Source organism: Pleurodeles waltl, chromosome 8, assembly GCF_031143425.1.
Source record: "Pleurodeles waltl isolate 20211129_DDA chromosome 8, aPleWal1.hap1.20221129, whole genome shotgun sequence".
Taxonomy (NCBI): domain Eukaryota; kingdom Metazoa; phylum Chordata; class Amphibia; order Caudata; family Salamandridae; genus Pleurodeles; species Pleurodeles waltl.
The window spans coordinates 621,229,279-621,251,429 of record NC_090447.1 but is presented as its reverse complement, the minus strand read 5'-3'; the positions used below and the strand labels follow the sequence as shown (position 1 = coordinate 621,251,429).

The 22,151-nt window shown below is 41.6% G+C and overlaps 1 protein-coding gene across 1 annotated transcript in view; it reads right to left on the bottom strand.

Moving 5' to 3' along the window:
• EGFL6 (EGF like domain multiple 6) overlaps positions 1 to 22,151 on the bottom strand; it is a 381,439-nt gene that overhangs the window by 92,542 nt on the left and 266,746 nt on the right. The window contains exon 8 of the mRNA XM_069204711.1: positions 18,165 to 18,521. Coding sequence (XP_069060812.1) covers positions 18,165 to 18,521 — 357 coding nt within the window. The remainder of the gene's footprint in view (positions 1 to 18,164; positions 18,522 to 22,151) is intronic.

The window sequence follows — 22,151 nt, the reverse complement described above, 5'->3', positions numbered from 1 at the left end:
GCCTAATTCATGTTCTCATCTGCTTTCCCACCAGTCTCTCCTAGGCTCATCGCCCTCTCTTTCTTTCTCACTCTCCCCGTCAATCCCTTTTGTTCTATCAATCTCCTCCAGGCCCTTCATCCTCCTACTTTGGTCCCTCACCAACCTCTGATCATCTGCTCACCACCCATCTCTCTCAGACCAGCTTCCCTTATCATGATACTCATCTTTCACAAGGCTGATTTTGTCTTGACCCTCCTCTGTTTCTCAACTTTCAAGGTTCCCGCTACATAAATGCCTAACATTGACTTCCAGTGGCACCCACCTTGCTCATCATTCTCCTTCTTCATTCTGATACATCATCCTATTTCCTCAGCTTCCTCCTTCATCATATCTACTTCATGACACTCATGATCCTCCTATATCTCTCCAATCAACCTTATCCATCATGATAGTCCTCATTTCTCTTCTATGTGTTGTGTTATATTATTTGTATTTGAGGAGCGGACAATTACCATAAGAGCATCCTGTTACTGATCAAGTGTGTGTGCCTGGTCTAGCCTAGGGAGAGGAAGTTAATCGAAAACCAGGCCTTAATATTCTTGCAGGACTCACGAAGAAAGGGAGAGGCTCCGATGTGTACCTGGAGGCCTTACCATGCTGTAAAAGCAATGTACAAGAAGACTCTGCCTACAGATCTGCTTCTGTGTATTCATCAGATGTGTGCGAGTAAGTGTCAGGGAGAGGGGGGGTGTATGAGAGATTGGTGGAAGGAGAAACAATTGTTCAGGTAGATGGGCCTGTGTTGTGTAGGGCCTTAAATATGTGAGTGAGGGGTTTCAAATGTTCATGTTTGTGTATCAAAAGGCAGTGAAGTTCCCTAAGGTGTGGTGTGATGCGTTGGAAGTTGAGTAGTTGCTGAGTTCTTGATAGTTTTTTTTTTCTGGTGAGCTGTTTGGTGGTTCTGGCATAGAGGTTGTTCCCATAGTCCAACTTGCTGGTGTGAGCATGGCTGATGGTTTTCCTGGTATCGTTTGGGAACCATTTGAAGACTTTCCTCAGCATCTTCAGTGTTTGGAAGCAGCATTGTTGTGCATGGTCATGCCCAGTTTGCTATCAAGAATGACCCAGAAGTTACTGATATGGATGCTGTTGGTGGGTGCGGGTTCAAGGTCAGCCAGCCACCAGGTGTAGATCCATGGCAAGGTGTTCTTGCTGAAAATTGCTACTTTTGTCTTGTTGCTATTGAGCTTGAAAGAGTCTGACTTCATCCAGTTATCAGCTTCGGTCATCCTGGCTGTGAATTTGGTCCTTGTTTTGGGGGCCTTGTCCGAGATAGAGCATGAGTTGTGTGTCATCAGTGTAGGAGAGGATGTTGATGTTGTGTGCACATATGACACTGGACAAAGGGATCATGTATGCGTTGAAAGGGATAGAGCGGAGAGACGAACCCTGAAGCACTCCACAGATAAGTTTGCAGCCTGCAAAGGATAGAGTACCAGGCTTACAGCTTGAGTTCTACCCATCAAAAAGGAGAAGATTCAGCATAAAGCGGGCTCTTGGATGCCGATATGTAAGCGTCAGATGAGGAGGGGTTGGAGACTGTGTCAAATGCTGCTGAGAGGTCTAGGAGTATGAGGTCTGCCCTATCACCTCAGTCCAGGACCATGTAACTTTCCTCTCTGTCTGCAATGAGTACTGTTTCTGTACTTGTACTCACTTCTTTACTCTTATTTCATCTGCCTTTTTCATTGACATGGTTTTTTCTTATTCCTACTTTTCTTTTTCCCTACCCTCATCTTTTCTGTCCTTGCTCTCTCCTCTAATAACTCTAATCTCAAATCTCTGAGCCCTACACTTTTCCCTGTTGTCCAGATTCTAGAATGTTTGATCATGTTTCCACTTTTTAGCACCACAGTTGTGAAAACTGTAGCCTTGTGTTTTTCAGGACCTCTAATGAAAGGACACAACCATGTCCACACCTGCTAGTTACTCAATAACTGATAACATTTAGAGGCACAAGTGCATTATGCACTCTACCTTTCAAAATGCCCCACAACCCGGAGAGTAGGTAATTAAATAAAGCTCAATTAAATGTGTTTATCCAGATCATGGACAACTGGCAGCTCATAATTGTTATATTAAGACAGAATTGTTATTCTCTTAAAATAACCAAACTTTGAAGGTGTTCAAGATCATACTACCTGCAGCCTTCATACTGTGGTGAAAACTTTACAGATAGCCTATTTTCGAAAGCAACACAAGCACTTACGTTAGTATCTGGTGCGTACAGTCTTTCTATGTTAAGTTGAAATTGTCAAGCTGAGACACTTCTGTCTAATAGCTCAAGGCTGCTTACAATATGTAGTATGCAGTACATAGAATATATGCCCTGCAACTTTTTCTTGAGTACCAAAAAATGTGCGTGGAACATAATGAACACAAGTCAACTGTCACCTGCACAAAGAATTAATCTTCAATACAAAGATGTAAAACAAGTTTAATACCTCTACACACCTATGATATGTATTAGTAGCTCATGTGTTTTGTAAACACTGTACAAACTTGGGTGGAAAAGTAGTATGATAGTTAACCACCACTATGCAAACTATAAAACAAACTAACACACTCACTGGACTTAGTACAGTTAACTGCAAGGCCTAGAGTCTCCATAAAGGATTAAAAGGCATTTAACAAGACCTGAGGACCACTGGCTGTGCGCGGCCAGCAAACAGTGTCATCTGCATTGAGTAACAATTGCCCCACAAATTACGATACTCATGACATCTCTGATAACATCATTGATAATATCAATATAATATTTGCTTTAAAATATTTGACAAAAAACCTGTACATGGTGGGGGCGAGTTATAGTTACCTTAGTGTACAAGTTATAGTTATTTGAGATAACTCTAACTATAACTGCTGAATATCTATGGTTTGGTACATTTAAAATATGAGCCTAACTATAACCTCCCTGTAACCTTTGTTTTTTTAAGTAGATAGATAGAGAGATAGATAGATAGATAGATAGATAGATAGATAGATAGAGATAGATAGATAGATAGATAGATAGATAGATAGATAGATAGATAGATAGATAGATAGATAGGCTTCAAACTTCTTGTTCTTACACTTATGCTTCCACCTGCGTGTCCGTGCTCTGTCGTGGGCACAAGTCCCTGTGAAATATTTCAAACAGTTCTTCCTCCAGAGAAAGAAGACGGGCACTTCAGGGTGCAATGTATTGGGCCAGTTTTATTAGAGCAGTATGATCCCACACGTTTCACCTTAAAACAGCCTTTGTCAAGAAGAGTTACACCAACCACCCAACAAAATAAAAAAACAAAAGGGTAGACATGGAAAAAATAATTCCTGTTAATTTACATATCATTTCCATAAATCAAATTTCAATCAATTACACATCATAGTTCAGATGCCCACATCATAGTGCTACCAAAACATAATATTGTTTCAAAATATTAGAATTCATTATACATTTCCAATACAATAATCGTCATTCTATCAGAGACATAAACAAATACTTCACTGATTCCAACGTAACCAAGTTCATGATGAAATAAAATATGTTCAGTGCCATCATTAATACTGGTGGTAGTGCAGTAGGATTCTTGAAGGGACAATCATATACAATTTCTAATATGTAAGACAGAACAGTGCACGATCCAATTCATCATATACAGTAATCCAGAAAAAACATTTTCAACATTAAGTGCTCCATTGAACAGTTGAAATAGTAACTGATTTATATTGAAGCTTTATGTGACATCTGAGTACAGGTACTGTCAATTTCACTCCTCATGTAAAGATGTAAGGTCTATAAATGGCACAGTTTTATTGAGGGCGTGATAATGTGTTAATTTAATCCGGTTTGGGGTAATTAGTGACAAATGTTCAGTAATAAGCTCTCAGAATGCACCTAAGATATAGGACTTTAAAAAAAAAGATAATAGACAAGTCCTAATGCTCAATCTAATCTGAATCAATTAGGTGCACATAAGCAAACATACGCATATACATTATATTAGACCTGTTAGCTCTTTGCATGGTTTCCCCTGTCTTTTTGTCTTCTGACCTCCTGTTTTTGATCCTGTGCTGAATTTCGTTTTTGGTGGTTTAAGGATTCTGGGCACTTTACCACTGCTAAAGTGTAAGTGCTTTCCTACTACATTGTATTGGTGATTGGTTTATCCATGATTGGCATATTTGATTTGCTAGTTAGTCCCTAGTATAGTGCACCATGTGTGTACAGGGTCTGTAAATCAAATGCTACTAGTGAGCCTGTAGCAATGTGTGTGCCACCCACAAGGGTAGCCCTGTAAATATGTCTCAGACCTGCCACTGCAGTGTCTGTGTGTGCAGTTTTAAAATGCCATTTCAACCTGGCAAGTGCACCCACTTGCCAGGTCCAAACCTTCCCTCTTACTACATTTATGTCACACCTAAGGTAGGACCAAGGCAGCCCCAAGTGAAGGGTGCAATGTATTTAAAAGTTAGGCCATGTTCTGGTGTGTTTTACATGTCCTGATAGTGAACTACAGCTAAATTTGGTTTTCACTATTGAAAGGCCTATCTCTCTCATAGGGCAACATGGGGATTGCCTTGAAATAACTTTTAAGTGTAATTTCCCATTCAGAGCAGATAGAAATATGGAATTTGGGGGTTCTGAACTTACAATTTATACATCTTTTAGAAAGTGCCCATTTTCTTGCTTAACCATTCTGTGCCTGTACCTGCCTGTGGAATACTCGTCTGCGTCAGGATGACAGTTGAGCTCGTTGTGAATTTACTCTAGACAGTCACACAAGGGGAGTTGAGGTGTGTTCTGCATATTCTGATCGGTCTTCCTGGGCTATAGTGGTGGGAGGAGCTGACACCTGCACCTGAATAGGGCTGTACCTGTTCTTACACAAAGCAGTCTCCAATGCCGTGGAGTGTGTCTGCGGCCAGGGCAGGAAAAGCAGGGTCTTGTTCACCTCAAAGACTTTACTTTGAAGTTTGCCGACTTTAAAGGCAGATATGAGTATACTTATTGGACCTCTGAGACCACAACTTTAAAACACTTCTTGACTGAGGACATTCTGCCAGGAAGAAGAGCTAGATGCCATAGGAGGGACTGCCACTCTGCCTGTTACTTTATTGTGCTGGTCTGCTGCTTGCTGCGTCTGTCCTGGGAGTGAAAGGACAGGCTTTGCTTTCTACATCCTGCTTTCCAAGGTTCTCCAAGGGCTTTAACTAAACTTGCCTACCTTTAGAAGTCTCAGGGACATCAAAGACTTCACCTGCCAGTTCCTGGGCTCTTCTGCTGAGAGTCCTGACTTTCGAAGTGGTGCCAACTCCAGTCCCTGGGCCCTTGGAAGTGTAAGCTGGTGATCTACAGAAGAAATTCCATGCACTGATGCGTTGCGACAGAAAAATCAATGCAGTGCCTGTTTCCTGGTGGAAGAACTGACACAGCACCTGTCTTGCGGCTGCAGAACTGATGTAGTACCTATTTCCCTGCAGCTTCATCAATATTTATTTCCATGCATCATCTCCGGAGCTTTAATTTCTCATCGATCCTGCATCGCAGTAAGGAACCGAGACTGCGAGAAAAGAATCAATGTATCACCTCCCCTGCAAGTAAGGAACAGAAGCATTGCTTTGCTTTTTGGTGCGTCATCTCCCCTGCCGCCGCATCATCTTTGCTTTTGAGGCATTTCAGGTTCTTTCTGCTAAGAAGATACAACAGTTGATTCTTATGGATTAAAACTCGTTGGAACCTTTAAAAAGTAATATCTTCACTTGTGTATGTTGAAGTTTTGTCGTTTTGGTCTTATTTTATTCAAAGAAATATTGACTATGTTTCTAAACTAATGTGGAGTCCTTTTGTAGTGTTTTCACTGTTACTGTGGTTGTGTACACAAATACTTCACACATTGCCTATGAGATAAGTCTGACTGTTTGTGCCAAGCTACCAAGGGGGTGAGCCGGGATTATCTCAGCTGTGTGACTCCCTTAGACTGACGAGAGTGAGGGTCCTTACTTGGACAGGGTGCAAACCACCGCCAACTAGAGACTCCATTTCTAACACATTACTTAGTGAGGAAATGTATGTTTAGATCTGGCAGGAAGACTAAAGTAGAATTATGGAACTCACTAAGGGGGTCATTACAACATTGGCGGGCGGCTACCGCCGCCTGCCAAGCTGTAACCGCCGTGCGGCCGCCAATGCGGCCGCACTCACACGGTGCGCATTTGGACATCCCAAAACCAAGTTTCCGCCCGCCGGCCCAGCAGGGATGTGGGCCGCAACATGGGAGCCGGCTCCAAATGGAGCCGGGGGTGTTGCGGCTGTGCGACGGGTGCAGTTGCACCTGTCGCGCTTTTCACTGTCTGCATAGCAGACAGTGAAAAGCCGCATGGGGCCCTGTCAGGGGGCCCACGACTCCCCGTACCGCCAGCCTTTTCCTGGTGGTTCAGACCGCCAGAAAAAGGCTGGGGGTCGGGGACTCGTAATCCCCTGGGCAGCGCTGCTAGCAGCGCTGCCCTGGCGGATTACAACCGCTGGGCCCGTTGTGGCAGAAAACCGCCGGCCCCAGCGGTGCGACCGTGGCGCTACCGCCACAGTCGTAATATGCCAGGAAGCACCGCCAGCCTGTTGGCGGTGCTTCCGTCGAAACAGCCCTGGCGGTCTTGGACCACCAGGGTTGTAATGACCCCCTAAGTGTGCTTGAAGTCTCCCGGTGAGGAGTATCTTGAGAGCAAGTCTCTTTCCCTAGGAGCTGTAAAACGTTACTCAATTGTTTGAACTCCATTGCCTCTGGTGTAATACAGTTCCTGAAGAACAACACTCACGTGTTGAGGCCATCACAAACACTCTGAACATTTAAAGTGATGTCTGCTGTGCATCTCCATGAACTAAAATTGCCTAATGAATCTTTTTCCAAGTCATAGATATGCAGCTGGGTCGTGGGCAGTTCTGAACAGCTAGGAAATATGTCTGCAAAAATAGAAGTGACATTGTCTTCCGTACAACATGATTACCCCATCATGATAACCAATTACATTGTATCACAGTCTACAACATATGATATTATTCATGATGTTGGATTGATTGTTTAATAAATTAAGCAAGGAGATGAGGTGCATGCTTTCTTTTGCTCTCTAGCTCTGAATGTTCATTGAAGAATCATAGCAGTCAATTGGCACACATGTGTACCTCCTCAGCTTTGTTGCACGAGCATCAATTACTACTTGGCCTCGGCCAGCAGGCATCGCTCATGACAACCAGGTTTATTTAAATGTGTCAATTTCCAGGTCATGGCAGACAGTGAGTCCAGTAAATAAGAAACAAACACTATATGGTGGTTTTGGCAGATACACAGGGGTCAGTCCAGGAAGGCAATTTTGAGTGTGTGAAGCACAACTCCCATAGTATTACTTAAAGTACTCATCATTTTTTTTACCTAACCCTGAAATAATGTTTACTTTATGGTGGCTTCCTTTTTTAATGATCACTATTTTGGTATGCAAGAACCCCATTACTCAGAGTTGTCTGTATTCCAAATTGTGGGTCCAATTCACAGAGGTTTTTATGAGCACATGAATTAGTACTACAGGGCTACAACTTCATATGCTCCTATATATGCTTTTGTGACTTTCCCCAAGTGGGAGTGCTGCATTTAAAGGAGGCAAAATGGAACAACGCAATCTTAATATAATATTATCATAATTTGGGTGCAGTGATCAAATTGAGCAAATATTCAAGTAGTAGCTGGTAAAAAGCATTACTCCAACGTGTTTTTAGCCAGCACTTTCATGATAGCTGTCTTTGTGACTGGAAACTCTAAAATAATAGTTCAACGTTCTAGAAAGAATGAAGGGGTTAAATAAAACTATGTTAAAAAAACAAGGCACATGCAAATGTATTATCTTGCATCTGTCGTTCTGATTCCTTGTTTGGCACAGGTGGGAGACATGTCAGCTAACAAAAATGCAGCAAAACTGTTATGGTTTATTTCTTAATATCTGTGGGCCAAATGTACAAAGCATTTTTAAAGTTGCAAACGCTCTGATTCGGAGCCAATGAGCGCAAAAAGTATTAAACGCATTTTAAGAATCAGTAACGTTTTCCCGACTTCTAAAATGAGTTTGGAAATGGATAAGGAATCACATTTTAGAAGGGGTGGGTAGTAATCATCCCTTCCAAATAGTGATTCCTATCTCTGTGTATCGATGGCATCAAATTGAAATAGTAGACGTAAACCATTGAAATGTTTCTGACTGACTATTCTGAAAAGGGAAGGGGTCTAGCAGGGACCACTTCTCCTTTAGAATGTTTACCAAAAGGGTTTGGGGCGTGTAGACAGTGGTCCATAGCACCACTGTCAACTCTCAAACAAACTTTTTTTTAAATTAACCTTCTTTTTAAACACAGTCTCATTTCCTTTAAGGAAAATTGACTCAAATTAAAGCAAAAAGATTTCTTTACTGCAGTGCCTCCCACACTTAGACTCACAAACAATTTTTAGAATCGCCTACTTTTGTAGCCCATCCAGATTTAATTGACATGAGGTGGGGGCAATCTTTACTGTGAAGAAAGAAATCTGCAGTCTACAATAGCAAACCTTGGTGGCTGGCACATGGGGTAGTTGTGTGCATTGTCAGGGAGTTGTGCAATGGCACAATCATGCACAGTCTGGTAGAACATAATCAGATTATTGAGTCCCAGAGACTTTCTTCTGCTTGTTTTTCCTGATAATAAAACATGGGTATAGTTAGCTTCTTATGTCTGACAATTGAAATCTAGCTCCTACGAGAGATGAAACACAGATATTGCTGAACCTGATAAATATGCAGCATCTGCTATTCTGTTGTTTTTGCAAATAAATTGCCTCAACTTGAGTTTGGGTCTGCAGCCTGCAGTGTCTTGGTCTTGTCAACTGCACATGGTTTTCTTCAATTTAATGTAATTACTTGCAGGCCAGTCTTGCTGGAAGGCCAGCAGGGCTGCGTCAGAGTAACTTGTATTTAATTCTTCTGCTTGTGAGGTCCCCCATCCCTTTGATGACAACGAGCTGGAGTGAGTCACAATTTGCAACCTACCTCATGATATTAATGAGGTACTTCTGATTGTGACCCACGAGTCTTAATTCTTTTCAAACCAATTTATTTGTACATAATTCAGTTTGGAAAATTATTTACTGATCGCAAAGATACCAGTCATCAATTATGAGTATTATTTTACGACTTGTAGATAGTACATCCGGCCCACAATCCTACAATCATGTAGCTCAACTATTCTGTGCCTTTTCAGGCTGGCACACCCCCAGACACTGGGAAATCTATTGGTTCAGGGGCAAAGAGGCAGTCCCCGCCTGCCTTGTACGCAGGGGCATATTTTCAGGGGTGGGGGGGTGTTTAGAGTGTAAAACTTTCCCTAATAAATGTATTATGTAGTAAATAGCTGGGTACAGATGCTTTCAGTCAGGTATTGTGAGGTGTCTGTCGGATTTCACCTGACATTTTTACAGCTACACGCAGACTCTCTAGCCTCTCTGTTTGAACCTTGTTAAACTGTTCATTATTTCACAACATATCGGGTCTGATTCACAAAGGTAAACTTAGACATTTGTTCTAAACTTATACCAAATGTCTAAGTTTACGACTTTTGGAATTCACAAAGGGCATTTACGAGTACTATCTTTGGGTTCGCACTTGGGGTGGAGAGTGCTTTGCGGATCTCCGCCCCGAGACTGAACCTAAAGATAGTACTCGTAAATGGCCTTTGTGAATTCCCAAAGTCGTATACCTAGATGTTTGGTCTAAGTTTAGACCAAACGTCTAAGTTTACCTTTGTGAATTGGGCCCACTGTGTTTTAAGTGACCATAACAATCTGCATAGCTCTTCCTTTCCACTGCCCCTTAACCACTAACAAGCTCTGCCTCTAAGATAATGTATTTTACCATGATATGCCCGTGTGATTGTTGGGAAATATGAAGCTCACATCCTGCCATTCATAATGACCACCAATCTATGCCTCTGCTTGCACACTGAATTGCTGTTGTTGGTTGAAAATAATTGATAATACACAAATCTTTTATGTTAAATGAGGGTTCTGCTGCTAATGACGTGGTAACAGATGCAATAAAGCATACTTTACATACTATCCTATTTAAACTGCTAGTATTAGAAGCAATTTGGGATGCTTGGGGCCTGGAGAATGTAGGAGAAGCAAAGATTAAAGAAGTCTGTAGTCACACTCATTTTATGGAATTGCAAAAATGTAAAAGTATACAGTAGAAAAAACCCTCCTTTGAATAAGATATTATATTTTTTTCATCTACTTTATAAACGTTTTCATTGTAAATTGCCTCTTCAGTTGGGTGCAGCTCGGTTCCAGTAGCATACCCATTGTACCTAGGACGTCACAATCAAGAGTACAAAACACGTAAGGGATGGAATGTTTGAATTTATATCAACCACTGGTAATTACTCGGAGCATCATCCCAGTCCAACTAATTTTGCTCAAACTTGGCTGGAAGCTATCAGGTGGCACAGAAAGGTGACATGCTGGTCTTTCTTTCACACTTGAAGCCATGCTAACCGTTCTCAAATCATGGAACATATGAGAAAAGGAACTGTAATAAAGTTCGTAGTTTTTCTATAAATTGCAGTGTACAAATGCTTCCGCTTCCGTATCCTCAATACTTAAGTACCATTTTGTGTATTCTCTTACACATGTCAATGTAAAATGTGTACTACTATCTAAGGGACACCCTAAAGGGCAGTGAACATGCGGCATTGCTCATTTCTGAGGGAATAGTCTATGTGCCCCAGATTAAATGAATGAAATTCAGAGCACATGATCCTTGAAGCTTCCTGCAGGTTACAATAAAACAACCATTTAGAGAAATTAGGAACAGATTCACTTTTATACAATAGTTTGAGTGTGCTGCTGTACAAATTAATTCCTTCACTTCTGTACTCTGTAGTATATACTCGTGTGTGTTTTTCACTTTTACACTCTTGCATGATCAGTTTGAGCACTGCACACTCTCTGCATCTTTTGTTTGCGGCAATATGAATTGAAGTTGCAAACATATGTTAATTTACATCGGGCCTGGATTAAGATGAAATAAGTATTACTCCAGTTCCACACAGGTATATTAGGTAGCTCTACTTCAAGTTCAAATTATCCAGTTTTAACAAGTCATTGTGGTAATCCTAGAATATGAGATCTCTAGAAAAGCGGCGTGTAGATGTGTAAACTGGTTTGTAGACTTTTGTTGCCCTCTTATGTATCTTTGCTTTTCCCAAAAAACTAACACACTTATTGAAGAGGTTGATGAGAGAGAAGGCAGCACACAGAGCTAAATCAAAGCAGAGAGCCTGATTTAGAGGAATTCCTCGCAAAGGTCTGGAGCTGGGGCAGATCACATGCAACTTCTGGTTTGCATAGAAACCAAGTAGTGTTTCTGTTACATGCCATAATCGAGGTCAAGAGGTTGACTCACATTCGCAGGATGTGAGCACAACTGATTACTCAGAGGAATTGGTGATGAAATCCATGTGAAACCTCCCTGGCTTTTGGATGGGGATCAAGGAAGTCGATTCAATTAGAGTTCAAACAGGGTGGCCATTTCCTGAATAAATATGTATATATCCATGCAACAGGTGCTGGGCAGACATGACACTGACCTGCACCTGAACACTTTTAATAGTACATGATACTTGCTGAGTACTATTGTGCTGATTGGGCAGTTTGTACTCTTTTCCATGCTTCAAATAAAAGACATGTAGCATTATAGAATTTGCACTATAAGGGGCATTGCTGCTCCAGATCTGAAAAAAAATCATATGTCTTGCAGCAGAAGGTTGAACACCATACCAACTTTTCATCTTGTATTTTGGACATCTACTGCGATGGGTTAATGAGAAAGCAGAATTACATTATCATTATTAAGACCCTGGAACACTGGAAATTGCCTCGAAACTCTAGTCTTAGTCCAATGCAATCAACATTTCAATGGTCTCTTTCAAAGCCTCCGACACTGCCTCTAGTCTGTGTCTCTCATCAAGATTTGGGGAGCTATGAAGAGGAGTGAGGGAAACAGGGACTGTGGGTGATCGAATGCAGTGAGACTTCTCTCTTCTCTTGTACTATGGTTCATCCTGTCACATAGCAAATGGAAGAGGGATGGGTAAGTCTTTCACCTTCTGTCCCTCTCTCTGCTTTGCCAAAGTGAAACAATTTAGCAGAACTGTGGGAAACACAAGGGATGCGGACATTTCATTCCTATCATAGCACCTGCAGTTCTTTCATACCACCTAGCATTGAGCAAGTGCAGCTATGGCACTAACTGAACCATGAAGAGGACAGAAAGAGCTGCAAAAGAAGAGATAAAAGCTTTCAAGAAACCTTTTTTTTTTTTTAAACCACATGTCCTACAGGAGACTTTTTTTGAAGGAGACCAATGTTCTAATAGTCTTGTGGACCACCACAATGGGCTAGTGTGATTGTTAAAGTCTGTCTTTTGTGTTAATGATCCTCACCTTTAGGTTGGGCTCATAATGATGGAGTGGGCTTCAACAGCTGGTAGATCTCGAAATGGCAGGCTACAAGGCTATATTAGCAGCTGGACTCAAATGCCCCCTTGCAGGCCATAGCCAATGATTTAGGTCCATACAGGCAGCATTCTATGGCTGCCAGCTAGATGTTCCTTGGAAAGTTTGACACAGTGACTGGCACACTGCCTGCAACTCATCTCCAACAAAAGATGTTGGTGCTCCTTTGAAGACTGCATGAACAATTCTTTCACCAAGCTCCTCTGCTTTCTCTCTGTGCCAGACCCTACCTTTCCTTGTCAGGGGGGAATAGTAAGCCCTAACAACCTTACAAAAGTAAATTTTTAAATACACAAACTTAAAAATGTGCTTGCTTTCTCCTACTGTACTTGGGCTTACATTTCCACTTTAACAAGGAAGGGCTGATCCAGCACAGAGTAAGAAAGCCCAGTGTTTTCTTGTCAAAGAGCTGCTGTTGCATCCTGAAGCTCAGGCCCATAATTGTAGGGCAGGGTAACTAACAACTGTTTCTGCCCTCAGGAAGTTATAATATTGTATTGTTGAGTGCTCCACCAAAGACAATGGTGTAACAGAATGACAGTAATGGCTGGTGTAGGCCTTCCACTACAACATTCAGTATTTATCTTCTCCATGTTTAATTCAGAGCATTCTACCTCCGTGGGTGAAATGTTCTACAATGATTATAAACCTTCTCCTGAATAAAATGCCTAATGTTAAAGGCCCTCTCTCTCATTAGACGACCCTCGCTTGTGACACTGACCTCTGAAGCAGGGAGAGGATCTTTGAAGACTGCTGAAGCCCTCGGGAGCGATCTATGAGCCTGTATTAAAAACCAGAGTCAAATTGATACTGGGAGTGAAGCAGTACCTGTTCTAGACTTGGAGTTGGACGAGGCACTATTCGAATTTACTCCAGTGAAAGGCTGGAAGGCCAAGAATGAGGTAAAGTTCTCAAAGTAAGTTATACCCTGCGAGCTAATAGCACAGCAATGATGAATGCAATGAACAAGCTGAAACGTGCTAGGACTAGTTGAGTATAGCATATTGTTAAAAGCTGGTCACGAGGTCTGGAGAATGTGGACCCAGGAGCACAGGCAGCAAAATGGAGCCACTGCGTACAGAAGCCAGATGAGTAAAATAACCTGTACTCTTTTTTATTAGCACACAGGGCCTGCCTCAAGCATTTCTACAGTCAAGTGTGTTTCAACAGGAATAAATAAAATAACGAATAAGGTCCTGAATATACATCAAGAGGTAATCACGTTTTTGGAGTAAACTCGTGGTTATCTGACTGGCACGGCCTAGCTGCACCAGCTTTTGAGAGAGTCTAATAAAGGCCTGAAAAGAACTGCAATATGTTCTACCTATCAAATAAGCCATTAAGGAAGACTGCAGATCTTTATACATCTAAAAATTCTGTCACAATAAAGTCGTCAAAGGGCAAGGATTAAATGGCTCAGCAACTAAGATATCCAGCACTGAACTATTAAGCATGAAGGAAACAATGTAATTTATTAAATGCAAATGGGGGAGTTACAAGAATTGAGTCTGTGTTTACTGCAAGCATTGAATTTTAAGTAAGTGGACAAAGTAAAGATAAATTAGAGGCCTGGTTCACACACTGTATGCACACAAATGTTAAGTGACATTTTTATTTCTGATGTGTCGCACGCTGAATGGCACCCTTTCTGCTTGAAGAGACCTGGAGTAGTAGTCCAGAAATGGATATTGCATTAAGGTGTACAATCAAATGTCCATTCGTGGCCCCGACCAAAACAGGCAGCAAATGCTTCAGGCAGCACAGGAGTCAATGACCCAACCATCACTTATTTTATGATCCAAGGACGTGTCGCTGAGCACCAGGCAACTTTAACATGAATTAAAGGGTCTTCCGCCGTAAAACGCGTAAATGGGTGCCAAGTTGTAACAATCGTCAATGACCAAAAGCAGATGTATTAAGCATTAATCAGCTCTAATGAGCTGTAAGAAGCTGCACAATTACCCTACTTGGTTTGATTTGTTTAAAATTAAAGATGCCAAGTCAGAGATCGCCTCGGACACCACAATCCATCCATGGTCCCCTGGAGGTTCTGGCAACGGCAGCTCAAAACAATCCTGTTGAGTTGATTGTAGGTGCAGAAATCCCACACAGGCTGGTGGGGTAGGCTATCTCTCAGTTGCCTCACAGTTTCAGTTTGCACCCGTCAAGGTGTCAGGGTGGGAATTCGATCCACTCGAAGCTGGAGGTGGCTGTGCACACCCTCTACAGCAATCAGGGCTGCCTTGTTGGACATTGGGCATAATAGTGCCCAAGCCTTAGTAGGTGTTGTAGAGCAAATATTGCACTACTTGGACTGTGTGGGACCTACACAGTGGTTGGGTCAGGTCAGTAGATTTGTTGCTATCACATTTTGACTTTAAAATCAGAAGAGCACATTCACTGTCTGTTAAGCTGACAACCTCCAAAATCCTCAACATCACAAAAAATCCCTGCATCCATCTTGTCCCATCTCCACTTCACCAAGCACAGCTGAGCCAAGAAGCCAAGCACAGGTGAGCCAAGAAGCATGCCATAATATGCTCTTGAGAGGCTGCAGAGAAGCAACCTTATCACTCACTGTGGGTGGTGAGAGTGTCTGTTGACTAGGCAAAATAAATACTGGCAAGAGACTGGGTGATCAAAGAACAGAACCCTCAGGTTTAATTGCTTGGCTTATTTGCATTACAATCACCAATTCTTTTTCCTATAAAAAAGGCTTAATCTTTTTGTTAGACCCTCACCCACTCTACTCTAGTAGTGGTATATTTCAACATCCTGGTCCCTAAAAGCCAGGATGGGGTAGACCGTGTTTCAGAGAGCACTTTAGTTAATGTGAACCGGGGTCTCAAGATCCTGAATCTGGTGGAGAATGTGATGTTGAGTAGGTTGCCAATGGCACACGATCCTTGATGAATGTGAGACTACATGGGCATGCCCACCAAATAGCAATAAATGATTCACTAGAAGGGAGTCAAGTCCAAACATGGGAGCTAGTAGTAAAGTAATATATCACCTTGCATGCGAGATTGGTTTGCATGTGTATGAACGTTATAAAATACGTTCCTGGGAGGTAGGTTTGCCCTGATTAAAGCCCTGGACCTTATGGACCATCTGCAATAGGGCTGGAATTTGTCGACCAGCAATTAGAGTGGCAGGTCCAATATATCCTAAACACTTCCCACTTTTTTCATTAGAAATGTTATCCTTACCCAAGCCACCACTAATAAAGGGAAATCTTGGTGTGCTTGAGGTAATGTTATTATATCTTGAGCACCCTGGTTCACATTATGTAAACTGGTTCCGAAAACACAGTCAAGTTCATCCTGGTATTTAGGGACCAGGATGAGACAAGACAATGAGGCATGCGACTATTAGAGTGGGTGAGGGTTTAACAAAAAGAAGAAGCTTTTTTCTATAGGCAGGGTGACTACCAGAGGACAAAATTACCTTGTTAAATATCAAGCAGGGGATACTTTTGTGTGTTGTGCTAATTTCACTAGCGAGAGTGTACTCCCCTCCCTATAGCTCTAAAATATCTCTTCCCTTCACCAAAATAAGGTTTTTTTATCCTTCTTTTTTTAGTTGATTGATGTGTAAAATGTACCTACTATTGCATTTGTGTAGGCTGACAGTTGATAGGGCTGAATATGTGACCTACTCCAGAATTATGGCTATCTTATGCCTGATTTTTTGACTAAGCTACCTTGATTGGTATCAATGTGAGGTGGCCAGTGTAATATCTGCTACCATTGCTTGTCCTATGGTACCACTAGCACTGCCCTTGCTATTCTGACTGCAGGGGTCATGAAGGCAGAAAGTAAAGAAGAATCTAAGAGTACTGTTTACCTTCTGAAGTTCCACTGGTTGCATTTCCACCTTTCAGCTGCAAACGGGAGGCTGTTGAGGTGCTAAGGGTGGGACAAAGAGTTGATTCTCTGGGGTCAAAAGCCGCATGATGTTACTTCCACTACCCCAGGCATTTTGATGAATGGGTGCCCATGAGTTAATGATGCAAACATATTTTGTGGGGTATAAATATAGTTTCTGTTTCACAATTCAACATGATACATTCTATTTGAAAATTTAATTTGCCTGATAAAGTTAAAAGGGGGCAGGAACACACAGAAAATATACAAAAATTAATTGTAGAGAGTGTAGATAAATAGTAAAGTGGACAAAGAAAGGGACCAGAACTGGGGTCAGGTAGTTGACTTCGTAATAAATGCCTGTAGGTTCAGGTGATGTCAATTCACATTGACATATCGATCTCTTAAGGGTTTTCTTTTAAAAACCAGCACTAACAAGTGGGTGCACGTGTTGCATGTGTAAGATTTTTTACATAAATGAGGACACAGCTTGAAATCACTTTTTTAGGGTTGTTTAGAAGTGGACGTATGGTGGAAACATTTGCAAACATTACAAACATCATAATGTCTGAAGTTGTGAAGCTTGTGATGATTGCAAAACGTAGTTTTTATGCTTGATTAAATTTGTAGCATAAGCAAATGTTGGAGGCTTTTCCAATAAAAGCATTGCTTTTGCTGGATTTGTATCTGTTTTTCTTAAAAGAAAATAATCCTTGCCAATTTCGAAGAGATGTGAAGTGTTTGTTGTTTTAGGAAAGAATATCTTGCAATATGGAGAAAAAAAAACGAATTTACAAATGTAGCACATTCACTAATTTGCGGAAATCCAGATTTGAAATTCTATATCTTGGTGCAAATAACTTTGAGGATTCCCCGTTCGGAGGTCTAGGGGTATTGAATGTGAGGTCAGTCTACCCACCTCATGAGTGTCAAAACCTTTTTGTGAAACTATTTTGCAGTTTGGGGTGAACGATGCAATCTTATATTTAATAGAAAATGCATAAAACTAGTGTGAATTGCCAAGAAGTTGCCTGAAGTATCATTAAATCTAAAAAATGCAAAGGACAACATTTCTAAAAAAATTCAAACATTTAGCTGATATTAGCAGATTCTTCTCAGAACAGAAAATAAAATGGAAATATTGTTCAGTGTATATCTTGGCGTTCACAGACATATAATCATCCCCACTCTCAGTATGATTGATTAATGTATGTGTTTCTTTGAAAATAGGGAAAATTCAATAAAACCCGTTCTGAAATAACCGGTAGAGTATTTGCCGAGACAATGAATCTACTAGCTGATCGGTGCCAAGCGTGTCCTTGAGTTGAACTTGTTATAAGGAAATTACAGCCCAAAATGCTTTGAAACGAGCAGTTCTTATATTTAACGAATCTAAGATACTAGGACTTAGCGTCACTGGGCAGGAAGGCTCATGTGATGATAACATATGCATTCACAAATATTAAACCATAAAACAACAGCAATGCCAAAAAAGATATTTGCAGCATTGGTTGGCAAAGGTGTACATCTTACGCCCAACTAATTAAACCGGCATGAAAATGGGGCAAAGTTTGGTCATGTGGTTAAATACTAATTTGAATAAATGATACGTTTCCCAATCAAATAGTATATGATTTTAATCAGTCCAACTGATTGTTTACTTTTTCAACAAAAAAAGAAATACTTACCAAAAACATCTCCTCTGAGCTTTTTTTCTTGGCCGTTGTACTGCTCAATATCTTCTAAGTCTTCATCATCATCCTCATCAACAAAAGTCTCCTCCTCTTCCGCTTCCCCTTCCTCTTCCTCGTCCTCTGCTTCCTTTGCTTCCAGCTCGTTATTGTTGCCGCCAACGTAGACTCCATCTTCGTAGTCGAAGGGTTGCAAGCGGACCTTTGGGGAAGAGGTGACCGTAACCTCCGGGATCACGTTCTTAATCTCCTCATTTTTCTTCAGGCTCTTCTTGTGGGCTAGCAGTTTCTTCAGAGTGTCCTTGGCAGACGCTGATATCCTGGAACCTTCCTTCACAGAATTTTCAGCAATGACTGGAAAAGAAATACAACGTTAGAATTACATCACATTTGGCAGCCAAAGTGTTTTTGTGCTAACCAAAGACGGCCAATTTAATTCGAAAAATTAACACTGCAGAGGAAATAAGTAAACTACATATGGCTGCAATGTGCTGGCCTCTTAAATTTCATTTACGTTACATCTGCAACCATTAAAAAAAAACTGGGAGCTGGCCATGTTTGTGGCAATGATTATGTTGTCTTTGTCGAAAGTGGAAACCACAGCCTTTAGAACTAGCACACATTTCAAGGACCTTCATGTTTGAACGTTGTAGTAATATGGCTGACGACACTGCTGCCTCAAAAAACAAACAAATAACATAAATAAATAAACAAGGGACCCCCGCTTTAATGCGGTGCCTAGAGTACTGTAAAATGGTAATATTACGAAGAAAAACCCCGGCAGCCTCTAACTTTCAATTTCAGCTCATAAATATGTATTTCTGCATAAAAATGTATGGCCCAGAGAGTATAACCCTTAATTCACAGATGTCCTTTTATAGTCAATCAGTAGAAAGTCAACATAATGTCCTTCCTTCACAATGACTGTTGCAAGTCACAAAGATACAAAAATCACATTCACTAAAACATTCTTCTTCACTTTCATACCGTCATTCATACTTTGTTCATATCAACATCCTAATCATAAAACCAATTTTTGTACATCAAGATTTATCTCCTGCTAGGTCTTGTACGCTTTAATATATTCCATAATTGCAGGGATTTTTCTTCGCTATAACGACACTGTTGCTACATCACATGTTTCTTAGTTCTGACTTTATGACATGAAATATTAGCATTTTGTTCTGCACTGCCGCACAGCAGCAAAATATTCAGTGGAAAGTACACAAATTTATGAAATGCTACCAGAGAGAAAGGTGTCTTGTACTTAATGTATCACACATATTAACAATTAGTTTATTTGTGCACATGTTTCCTTTTATTTCTCATTGGGCTTAGCTTTGCTGGACTGCTGCCCTTACATTGTCAACTGCTCTAAATAATTAGGCTTCATCTTTGACAAATATAGGAATAACAATCAACTTTGTGGCCAAAGGGAAACAGCACCACTGTAGACTTATAGGAGGAATTAATAATTCATTCTAGAAGAAGATTTCAAACAATGATCCAATTCCCTGTGCCAGAGAGAATAAATAATGAAATCTTCTTACACTTAGCAATCCCCAGACAGCATTTGGTCCCTCAAAGAAGGTTTCCATGTAGCTGCGAGGTTAGTTACAGGCTTAAGAACTGACAATCAAATCACGATTTAAATGGCTTCGAATAAAAGCAAGAAGGCTTCACTTCCCAAATGATCACCAGAAAACCCAAATACCTTGCTCATACCCTAGTCATATTGGGAAGGCAATGACACATTTAGAATTCTGACACAGATGTTCTTTAAATTAGGATGAAACAACTCTAAAACAAGCCCTCTCAAGCAGTGCACCTAAGGCGTGGGATATCCCAACAGCTAGCAGGAAGTTAGCTAGTTTAAAAAAAAGCTGAAAGGTTGTGTAAATAATTGAGATGTTGCTTGACTGGGGTGTGAGCCCTTGTCAAGTAGCTACCACAATCCTTGTCAGGGTAAAGCACAAGTAAATCCTGAATTAATGTGTTGCCATCCCCTGATAGCTTGCCACAGAGTAGTCAGGCTTAACTTAGTGGCAATACGTAAAATATTTGTGCGAAACTTCAAACAGTAATACATTGAAAACACACTATAAAAGAAGCTCACAACAGATTTAGAATAATAGAGACGTTTGTCATTAATAAAAGAAGACCAAAGTGATAAAACCCAATAGTCAAAACCAGAAATAAGCATTTTAAAGTGCCAAAAAGTGTAAAACTCCAGTTGTGGACATCTGATCGCGCCAGACCAGGACAAATTCACAAGCTTAGGCTGACTGGGATGAAACATGGTCGGCTACAGGGACACGGTTAGGCTCACTGAACCAAAGTACCTTCAGTCCTGGTTTGCAGGGCATTACTTAGATCCACGTTGAAGATGCGTTGTGCAGCCGAGACGACGTGTTGATTCCTAGATGCAGCAAGGCTGTGATGCGAGGTCCTGTTAGGTCAATGTTGAGAATCCTGTTGGGGGTTGTAATTTGCAGTCTGGTGTCGGAGATGTGACTAGCAGTCAGTGTAATGTGTTGGTTCCAAAGAGCTGCAAGGCTGCGATACAGAGTATGGTGTCATTGCCAAGGCTGCCATCAATGAGAGATTTGATGGCCTGCACCAGAGAAGCATTGCACAGTGGAGTTTCCAAAGGCAATGCAGGTTGTGACGGTGATGCAAGTCTTTGCAGAAGTCCAATCCATGCAGCGGCGAGCATGAGTTGGTTCTGCACCATGCAGCAGGGTAGATGCTTTGGTTCCACTGGATCCAAAGATTGGCAGAGCACCTTAGGTCCACTTCCAAGTCAAAATCCAAGACTGGGGTGGCATCACTTGGCAGGGCAGACTCACAGATGGCAGAGTCCAGTTGCAGATGCAAGGCTGTTGGAAGCCAGTTATGTCCCTGAGGCTTCAGATGAGGAGGCCAGTCAACTAGCCCTTGGATTCACTCTGGGTTCTGTGTTCAAGAGATGCAGGTCCAGTCCTTCTCACCCAGGGAACAGGGTAGCAAATCAGCACAACAAAGCAGGAGCCCAGCAGAGTGCAAATCAGCAGAGTGGCAGTTCTTCAGCAGCACAGCAGTCCTACTTCCTGGCAGAGTATCCACAGGTAAAGTGGTACTACATGTACCCAGGTCCTGTAAATTAAATGCTACGAGTGGACCTGCAGCACTGGTTGTGCCACCCACATAAGTAGTCCTTTAGTCATGTCCCAGTCCTGCCATTGCAGAGCTTGTGTGTGCAGCTTTAAACTGTGAAGTCAACCTGGCAAACAAGCCTGTTGTGAAGCCTGAAACGTCTCTAATTGTACATATAAGTCACGCCTAGGGTAGGCCCTAGATAGCCCTAGAAGGGTAGGACATGTCCTGGTAGTGAAAACTCTTAAATTTGTTTTTCCCCACTGAAATGCCTATCTCCTTCCTTAGGATAACATTGGAGTTGCCTTATTACATTTTATAAATGTAACTTCTAAATGGGAAGGGAAAAACAGTATATGTTTGGTGTCTTTGGAACTACAATTTAAAATCCTAACTTAAGGTGAAGTTTAATTTTAAATTGCAATTTTGAAAATGCCACTTTACTAGGCGTTGTTAGGCGAAATGGAGAGACCCTTCCATTTCCTCTTTACGACCTGTGCTGCGCCTCAGAAGAGCTGGCTCATCATTGTGGTGAGTGAGGTAAGGGGGTACAGTTTTTGGCTTGTCATCGTGGTGAGTGAGGTAAGGGGGGTACGGTTTTAGGGGTACGGTTAGAGGGCTTTGGGGCTATGGTTTTTGAGTGGGGCGGAGGGGGTATGGCTTTAGGGCTTGGGGTGGCGGGCTTTACGGTTTTAGGTTGGGTGGAGGGGGCATGGTTTTAGGGCTCAGGACAGGGGGTTCAGTTTTAGGGCTTAGGAGGGCACAATTTTAGGGTAGAGGCAGGGGGTATGGTTTTAGGGTTTGGGGTAGGGGGACGTTTTAGGGCTCAGGTGTGGGTATTTTTTAGTA